This window comes from Gymnoscopelus microlampas, assembly GCF_963454915.1.
Source record: "Gymnoscopelus microlampas genome assembly, chromosome: 2".
Classification (NCBI taxonomy): Eukaryota; Metazoa; Chordata; class Actinopteri; order Myctophiformes; family Myctophidae; genus Gymnoscopelus; species Gymnoscopelus microlampas.
This window is the reverse complement of record NC_139939.1, coordinates 26,588,907-26,598,915: the sequence shown is the minus strand read 5'-3', so window position 1 is coordinate 26,598,915 and position 10,009 is coordinate 26,588,907. Positions and strand designations below refer to the sequence as shown.

General features: G+C 38.9%; 1 protein-coding gene across 1 annotated transcript; it reads right to left on the bottom strand.

Annotated features, from left to right (window-relative positions):
• Positions 1-1,171: 1,171 nt before the first annotated feature.
• On the bottom strand, positions 1,172-9,731 carry gucy1a1 (guanylate cyclase 1 soluble subunit alpha 1). Its single transcript, XM_084081406.1, has 8 exons — positions 9,375-9,731; positions 9,027-9,094; positions 8,501-8,589; positions 7,673-8,391; positions 6,175-6,660; positions 4,143-4,286; positions 2,971-3,125; positions 1,172-2,317 (listed from the first exon to the last, which is right to left on the bottom strand). The coding sequence occupies exons 1-8, from the start codon at positions 9,609-9,611 to the stop codon at positions 2,179-2,181; spliced, it is 2,037 nt and encodes a 678-aa protein (XP_083937532.1). The 5' UTR covers positions 9,612-9,731; the 3' UTR covers positions 1,172-2,178.
• Between the last annotated feature and the right edge of the window lie 278 nt (positions 9,732-10,009).

Here is a 10,009-nt window from a genome sequence, read left to right as displayed (position 1 = left end):
CAGGGTAAAAGGCAGTGATTCTTCACAGGACCCCCAGTTAGATAATATGCATTTGTGGTTCTCAAACATTTTCGTGTCAAGGATCCCCAAACTGGAATGTTAGAACGCGGACCCCCAAAGGATTTTGTGCCAGGGTCCATATTTTCAAAATATTCAAAATTGTTCATAATTGTAAGGATTTTTCAACATAAGAGAAGATTTGTGTTAAACCATTTCTAAATTGTATTTGTTTTTTTTTGTTTTTTTTGTAAATAGCAAATCTACAAGCTGACAATGTTTTGCATCGCTACAATTGTCAGCTTGTAGATCAGCAATTTTTGTGGTTAAACTGATTATGATGATATGTTAACACATTTTTCTGGGGACCCCCTGAAAGCCCTTCAATGACCCCTCGGGGTCCCTGGATCCCATGTTGAGAACCACTGAGAAAGTCCACAGACCCCTATTTGATACGATTATTTATGTATGTATTCATTTGTTTAATCTCTGGGACTCCAATCTACACTGTAAAATCCTCAATGTTAATTGAAATGGAGTGGTCAAACCACAAATAGAACCAAATGAACCTGTACTCTCAGAGTTACAGTTACTGTATGGGTGCTTTTGGTTCCTAATAACTATAGCTCCCCTGGAACCCATCAGGTTCCTCATTGAGAACCACTGCCCTGTATGTGCTATAAAGGCCCAGTCATCTAAATAAAGCTTGCAATATAATAGAAAGTGTATTAGCCTATTCCCACCAACAATATAACTTTTTTTTAAACTGGCATAATAACCATCCATCAGGCTGTAGCTGAGTGGGTAGAGACACTGCCTGGGAAACATAAGGTCCCGGGCCCCGGTGATCTATATGCTCTCGAGCACTGTATTAATAGCGCTGTAATGCTCCTGTAATAATAGCTAAAGGATGGCTAAATGCAGAGGACAAATTTCGCATTATGTGCAAATATACAGTGAAAAAATACCCCAAAGGAGTGGGGACCAAATTATTATTATATAAGAACCCTGTATATGACTGCATATCACGATTGTAGGATAATTGTTGAACAAGTTATCACAGAGACACGTGTTGGTTGTTGTATTTATTGTGCTTTGGTTATATTGCAACTACAGTAATACTATAACACATCAATTACAGTAATTAATTTAATAGCTATAGTAGAACATTCATTATAGTCTAGTATGGTTGTGATCTATTCCTATTGTATGATTCATTTGTGACATGAAACTGATAAATATGTGTTCTGTGAAAAACTAAAAAAATATATCATCTATATTAAGAATATGTGTTTTTTTATGGAATAGTCATAATGTATATCAGTTACATGTAAGTCAAAATAAAACCAAAATTCACATAAGTGCACATATTTACATAACCTTAAAAGAAAAATCCACCCCAAATAAACATGACAATATATGTGGTTATTGTGCTCATTCAGTGGCATGATGTTGTAAATTGGAAATACAGAAAAGAAAAATAGCATTTCCCTATGGGAATGAATAAAGCAGTGCTTAATGCAGGAACTATAGAGGAACGGTAAATATTTTCATTTATGCCAGTGCTACTGTAAAACATATAGAACATACAGTAATATTTGGGTTGATTTGTCCTTTGATCTCTGTCCAGGCTGCTACAGCAGATACCTATGCAGACACAGCAATCATTGGTAAATATGAACATTATACTGTTTTAACAACAAACATTATGACACAATTTTCATAAAACCCAATTCAAGTTTCATTACAGAGATTATAAAACTAAAATGACCACGACAAAATTTAGGATTGCTTCATTATCTCTTAAACTATTAAAAAATTGAAACTATTAAAACAAAATGTCTTACTGATATGCACCAGACCTTAACAAAGCAGAGACGTTGTGGCAAAGATTAAAATAATTTCCATGTGTCACTCATTTTGAGTTAGGAGACATTCTCGAAGGAGTACATTTGACAGACGATTTCCTCCACACAAATTGTACAGATGGTTGAATTGTACAGGGACTAGCCTCAAATATTTGACAACAAACTCACATCTCCCTCAATGTAAGCAGCTGTCAGACTTGGATGGACTAGTATCTCTTGACACAGTCCCAACCAAAATATACAGTGGCTGTCACCACTGGACAAATGTATGTTTGCTCAGGCATGTCGTTTGTGGTACTGTAGCAAGCTTCCATCATATCTGAGTTTTGCAGGAACGTTCATCAAAAGCCTCCAAAAAGTAACAAACACCAGGGATTTCTGCTGGAAAATTGGCCGGAAGATCCTGCTTAGTCCTGGGAATGAAGACAAACTCTGGGCGATCTTTTAGAAGTCTGGGAAACAAAACAAAACAAAACAAACAAAAAAAGAGTAAATGGTCTGCATTTATATGCCATCTTTATCCAAAGAACTTTGCATTGTGCACTACCAATTCACACACAGGAGCAGTTACATGTAAGTGTTCAGTGTCTTGCTCAAGGACACCAGGGATGCCCGCTCTACCTCATGAAGTATAAATATTTTAAAGTATAAATATAGCAACCTAATCAACACAATGATGTTTTTTACCCAAAAGGTTCCAATGGGTCATTTATTTTACCGTATTTTCCGCACTATAAGGCGCACCGTCAGTGCGCCTTATAGTGCGGATGCGCCTTATAATCCGATGCGCCTTATATATGTATCAATATTGGTTCCCTTGGTTTCCGCACTATAAGGCGCGCCGTCAGTGCGCCTTATAGTGCGGATGCGCCTTATAATGCGGTGCGCCCTATATATGAAAATAATACATTTATTGAAGGTGCACCTTATACTCAGATGCGCCTTATAGTGCGGAAAATACGGTACACATTTACTGTATGGTTGCATCCTGTAGGCCTACAAGTTAGTAAGCAGGACTGCTAAGTGCAGTCACTGCAGTGACTCAGCTAGACAATGCCATGAGAGGATGTGGACTGGATTGTACAGAAAATCACTGTTAGCTCACCTGTGGGTTGTAGGGCTGATGTTGATTTTTCTAGGCTGGCTACAAGACTCAAACTTGTTTGCCAATGTGACATTGTTACCAAAAAGGCAGTAGCGTGGCATCATAACACCAACCACACCAGCAAGTACTGAACCAGTATGGAGGCCTATTCGCATCTGTAAATGAAACAGTTTTGAAACAGTGTAACATTTATCATGAATACATTTTGTAATTGTTGTCTGTCTAGAGAGTATTGCAGAATGTTTCTTTTGAATGCTTTTGATTGCTAGGAAATTAGATTTTTGAGAAGTTGTTGACTTCTCTAAACAGATAACAGAAAGTTGTTGACTTGCTGTTATCTGTTTGGTTACCTGTTCTGATTTAGTTAATATTATGTTATTGCATAAAGGTATTTTCATAAATAAGTAGGCTAATGCATTTGAGGTCATGTAATGAATTCAAGGAACATACTGTACTATTTTAAATAATTTACAGCGTTAGTATGTAGTACTAATTGTTTATTTGGGCCTCTGAGTTGTATGTCCCATTGACTATGTTATATTACCTCATGTTCTGTACATTACTTTGGTCAATGAGAGTTGTGCTTTATAAATAAATCTGATTTGATTTGATTTAGAGAAAAAATACATTTGAAACTAGAAAATTGTGCTCCTCAGAGAGTGCAGGTCTCCGCCAGGCGGGGTTGCCTACCCAGGGCCCGCAAACTTTGGAAGGCAGTTATAGGAATATAACTGCCTTCAATTGGAATCGTATATGAGAACATATTTCTCTAATATATAATTATATATTTTCTAGTTTCAAATGTATTTTTTCTCTAAATCAAATCAAATCTGATACATTTTAGCAGTTGTAGCAAAATGTGTGTTTTGAAGAAAACGCAAAATGGCATAACATTTTGTCTGGCACAAATGGCTGGGGCCTATATGGTGAGTTGCGTCATGATCCAAGGAATCCTGGGGAAGAAATTTGATTGTATGACCTACAGTTCAAGAGTTATAGGCCAAAACGTGAAGTGGGCTGTTATAGTGCCACCATGAGGCCAATTTGAAAAATATGGTATATAGGTTCTTCCATGGTCTACTCGGAGTGTGCGTGCATATAGGTATATATACATACTGTAAGGTTGGTAAAAGATGAAGTGACAACTGGGATAAGTAATGCTTGATAGTCACCTCTATTGGCTCTCCAGTTGGCGTCCTGACCTCATTCGAAAGTTCCATCATCCTTAATGCCATGAATGCAATTTGGACAGCATGAGTCTCACTTTCCTTGTGCAAGCCACCAGCTACACAATAAGCATCACCAATCGTCTCCACCTAAATAGGGTGGAGAATCAGCAAAATTATTTGTGTATCATCAACTTTGCAGCCTTTAGGGTTTTGTCAACTCTGCAAGAATGCTTTCACTCACTACATTCAAATTCCCTTCCTCTGGCAGCAGGACAGGTACATAGTACAGTAGGTAGTTTAACTGAGTTGCGTAATTATATTCAGAAGCTGTTCTGCAATAATATATAAACTCCTTGTGAACTTTATGGACACATTTAGAGTGGTGTGTGTGTTTTGGAATTATTTTGGAAAGACTTATATAACTGCAGCTACTGTACTATTATTTAGAAGCGGCAAGGAATGACAAAGGAATAATGACAAAAATAACTTTAAAGTCGTAAGATGCCCATGGGGCCCATAGAGAAAAAGAAATGATGCCTTTTAGGTTGCTTTTTTTTCTTGCGTGTAAATGTGAACAGGAGAGCACTCAACAGTTGTGTGGCATAGACAAAGTGAAACTATTTTTAGACATACACTTCAAAATCCTGAATGTCTATTTAACTCTGAGAGTGTAAAGAGTGTACACTCTCACAGTTAAATAGACACTCAGGGTTTTGCAGTGTCTGGAGTAGAAACAGGGTCTCGATGGAGCCTCAGACTTCCTAGTGTTTTACGAGATATTTGTCAAACACTGCTGCTCTCTATGTTATGCTTCTGTGACATACTGATTACATTAGCCAACCTCCCTGTAGATTAGCAGCAGTTGGCAGAGTGTAGTAGTTGGTTGAGGTACAAGGCACAGTCTGTCCTAAAATCATGTAAAGCAAGATAAGTTAGGGGACTGTGCTATTTTGCACAAAGTTTGGAATCTGTCTGAGAATTTGATGGAAATAACTTGACCTTATACCGCCTATGCTGGAATTGCATACACTTTCCAATATATTGCTAATCAATGTTGTTGTTGTTGCATGGCTCTGTAGGAGCAAGCCTGTCTGTCTGCGAGTCTGTGTGTGCCCAGGTCTAATCTTGCAAACCACGTTTTTGTATTTTTTTAACTTTATATATTTATATATATATATTTAACTTGAATTTATAATAATTATAGTGGTCAAGGGCGGTTAGGTCGGGCTGCAACCTTGCCCAAATATTTAGCCAAACATTATAGATATGTCATAAATGACTGATGTCATAGACTGGCCACGTGAGGTCCGGGATTCACATGAAGCCACACCACTATTAGACTATTAGTCTTGTTTTTTGTTTGATTTTTAAGGAAAATGCATCCCCGTTTTTTTTTTTAACTCTAAACTCTTTTGCAAAGAAAAAGATAACTTGTAGAGAATTTTAGAGGACAAAGTGCTCTAAAAGCACTCACCTTGGCCTCACGACATACTGTAACTGTTTTCTCAGTCATTAGAGACTGACAGTTCTGGCCTTCTTTAATGAGCTGCAAGATTTTCAAGGGATTTACTGTGACATGAATATAAATCATACATTTATTAGAAAGGATTAAAATATCCACAAACATTCAAGTTGCTGTAATAAAATTGAAAGTGCTACACTGTAAAATCTGAAGTGGTAATTAAAATGGACCCTTACGGTTCCATTTCTACCCTCAGAGTTAAATTAACATTCACAGTATGTGCTCAAAAATTCAATCAATCTCTCATAAAAAAATATATAATACGTGAAGCTTTATCTTTACAATTTATCTTAGTTTTAAAGTTGAACATTCTTATTGATTCATCTGACAAAATGGGTGTTAAATGAGCCATTACAAAGGCCTGTCTGGAATTCTAGCCTCTTGATGCCAAAATCACATCATTAAACTGACTCTCTTCTTCTCTTACGGTTTGATGGAGCACTTGAAATAAATCAATGTAGACATTCAGTCCTGACAGCTAAAATATGACCCTTGAAGCTGTTATTAACTTACCTTATAAACATCAAGCTCCCCACAATGGTGGTCAAACCTGGTGTACAGCTCGCTAAGCATGGTGACCACCTGCATTGCATTACATCGTGAGCACACAGCTGTGAAGCCCACCAGGTCCGAGAACAGCATTGTAACATGGTCAAACTTCTTGGCCTGCACTGACTGGCCCTGCCATAGCTGCTGTGCCACAGGGGCAGGAAAGATCGTAAAAAGGAGGTCCTCCGTCTTCTTCTTCTCTTCCTCCAGTGCTTGGTGTGTGTGCTCCAAGGCGGCTTTGGCCTTCCCAAGGCGCTTTTTCAAACCATCTTGGGCCTTGGTTTGCTCGCCGACAAGAACCACGTCACGGAGTGCATTGTGAATAGGGATGTCTGACAGGTACAGGCCGCGACCTGTTAGTTCTTCCAGCTTGTCTACACAAGGCGAGCCCAAGAACAGTATGGAGTTGGACTCAGAAACGTAGATCATCTGACCTTTCAGGTCCATGAGCTGAAAGGAAAAAGGGAATGATAATAAGTAAAACAAGTCTTACACAGCAGTATTTTGAATGGAAATGATGATAGTGAATTTTAATAGAATATAAAATAATCACACCCAGTGTGAAGTGGGCGGTGTGGTCACAGTGGTCATCACAGTGATGGAAGTGATTCACTTAAAAAAAACATGATGTGTTTTTTTAAGTGCATAGTCCTATTTATAGGGCTATGCACATGTGTCATGTGTTTCTAGCCAATCACAGTCCTGAATAGAGTCATGGTGGCCAATCACGGTGCAGGTTAGGGGGGTACAATGGTGGCCTATCACAGCGCAGGGTTGGGGGGGGTGCAATGAATGTCGATGTCCAAACCTCACATATAGGGGCGGTTGCACCGCCCAAAAAATGCATATATACATTATAATTATACATTTTAAAGAAAAATAATACGGAAATTGGGAATTAGTATATTTGAGTTTGAAAATACCTAGATGTCATTCATTCTTAGCTTTGTAATCCTATTGCCATTGAATAATTGATGTCAAATTACTCCCTTAGGAAAGACTGTCCCACATGTCAAAAATGGGGGCACTAAGTGCTACTGACATTTCATTCTTTGATGCTTATAGATAATAATAGCCTACACTTATTTGATGTTCATTCTTTCCTCTTTTTTTTCCCAGCTGGCTCCAGAGCCACTATAGTGCCAGAATAGTGCCATCAATTCTTATTCATGACAACAAGTCTAAATTCATTTTAATATAAATTATTCAATCCATATCCACCCTTTTTCCCTGTACCCATAAATAAACAGCATGAGAATCATAACATCTTTGATGGATGAAATGTCCTCTGAACTCCTCAGGGGGGATACTGTTGATCTCTTCCCCATGCAAGCATGTCTCTACTTAGCCCAAAACAAATAAGCAACCCTATTTTAACAGAATGATAATATTTTGAAAGTATTCTATTTACTATTGGTATTCTTGTCATTGATGTTTATTTTCATGTTTTAGAGGGACCTACCTTCCCTGTGTTATCTGCAGGGTTGGACGACCCATGTTTGATCCGAATGATAAACTGGGTGTTTAACATGGTCAAAATGCCTTGAAAGGTGCACTTGATCTGGGGAGAGACAATAGAGAAGTGTTCTTCGAATACGGAGGGCCGTCTCATTCCTTCCTTCTTGCTCAGCCTCTTCCTGAGCCCATCTCCTATCTGCACCAAGAACAAGTCTTGGTCCAGGAACAAGTGGAAAGGAAAGACGGTGGAGAAGAGAGAGGTGGGAAGGGTCCCAGCTGAAGTGGCCCGAAGCGGACTGGGACTCAGACTCTTGCTATCCTCCACTGCCACTGTGTAGAGAAGACTGGGCTGTGGGCTAGACTGCAAGATGCAGTCTTTGGCCACAGGGAGGTCCATCAAAACATCCACTGTTGTGTGATACAGCAGAGAGGCAGCTGCTTTGATGACTCCGGGGAAGAAGAGCTCTGTGGTCGGGCTGGGATTGAAGTAATAGACAGTAAGCAGGCCCGGATCCTTGTCTAAGCACAGCACCGAAGGTTCGTTTACAGAACCTCCTCTGTCCGGGTTTGGCAGCACGCTGCTCTGTTTCAACAGGACATTGAAGCTGTTGAGGAAGTTGTGAAGAGCTCCCCCCACCACCCTCAAAATATGTTCATCCTCCTCGTAACACATTTTGAAGAGTTCCTCACCAAGGGTTATTTTTAATGCATCCATTTTGATACCTGGTGGTTACAAGAAAGGAAAGGTAATGGGGGTTGGAGCCTCATGACCAATTACCTTAAAAAATAAATACATTAAATTGTATGAATGTATGTGTATACCTGGCATTACCTGTTTTCCTTGCATAAGTCTGCATTATGTCATTTATATGAGCTGGACTATCACTGCAACACTGATAGTCTGTATAGCACATTGCTGGACTGTAAAGACAACATCACATTCACATTTAATGCTAACCCACACAGAAAGGCAATTATTAACATTATTATTTTTCATTATACAACATAGCTAGGCCTATATGAAACTGAATGTGGCATATGTGGCACATACTTGCCATATATTGATATACAGCAACAGTAGGTTTATAATATATCTTCTTTCAATGTGGGAAATTATGTGTTCAGTGTCAAGTGGAATCAGTCTTTAGAAATCATGCACTGAGAAATGTCAGTAACTATCAATATCAAACAAATGTATCCTTTTGACAGAATTGACTGCAATCTTGTGACAGGCATTTTTCATCAGAACTGTTTATGGTTAATCTCATGTAGGCCTATTCAAAACCTAATTATATAAGTAGGCTATGTACATGTAACTTTTTTCTACACTATAGCCTATTGACATTTCATCTTCTTACCCTTCATTGTCCACTCTATGTGATGTTATCCTCATCATTCGGTGAAGGGCAGTGTGTAGACTTTCAAACTGTATAACAATAAGAGTACTCCAAGTTAAAGACCTATCATCTTGCCAAATAAGGCTAAAACAACCATTACATTGAACCTTAAAAAACTGTCGACTTCGATAGCATTCTATCACATTTCATTTCATGTGAGCCCAACACTGTGTGTCTACCTAAGTTAGTCATACAACCCTGCCAAGACGAGATATGGCCTAATTTGTTTTAGATACAAATATAAAATATATTTATTTAAATTTAACCAAACATAATTAAGGTTGAATTATTTAACCTTTCAAACCTCACCTCAGGACATGCCAATTTGCGGATGCTGTCTCCTAGTGTATGAAGATTAACTTTCGATCTGCTAATTTTCCGTTGAGGGGGATCCTCAGATATCTTTCCATGCACATCCTTAGAAATAGGCAATGCATCCCCGCCGTCCACTGAGCAATCCTCAAAGTCCCCCAGCTCATTGTTGGCGACGTTGGAGAAGGGACATTCTCCGGATATTTGCAGTTCTTTCAGTTTTGCGCAAAACATCTTACTATCCTATCCTATGTCTCGGCTATTCAATATCATATCAGATATCCTGTCTCTCGTAGAAATTCCACCATTCTCCAAAAACCTCAGTCCATGTGCTCATCCTGTGCACCGTCCTTCCTCTCTGCATAGCCTACTGTCTGTCAAATGATCTGCCAACACATTCTGGGGGGAAAAAGACTCGCATAAAATATTCATTTAAAAAGACACGGTCAAACGATGAGAGTGAACTACCATCAATGAGAAACTAACGACAGGCACCAGTGGGCCAATCCGTGCGCAAGTAGGTTGGCATCCCAACAACCTATCAGCTGCGGACAGTGATTTGTTTTCACGACTCGACTCATCCATCGCGTGCAATGGGCCGTTTAGACTTTAGAGACAACACATCGGAAGTG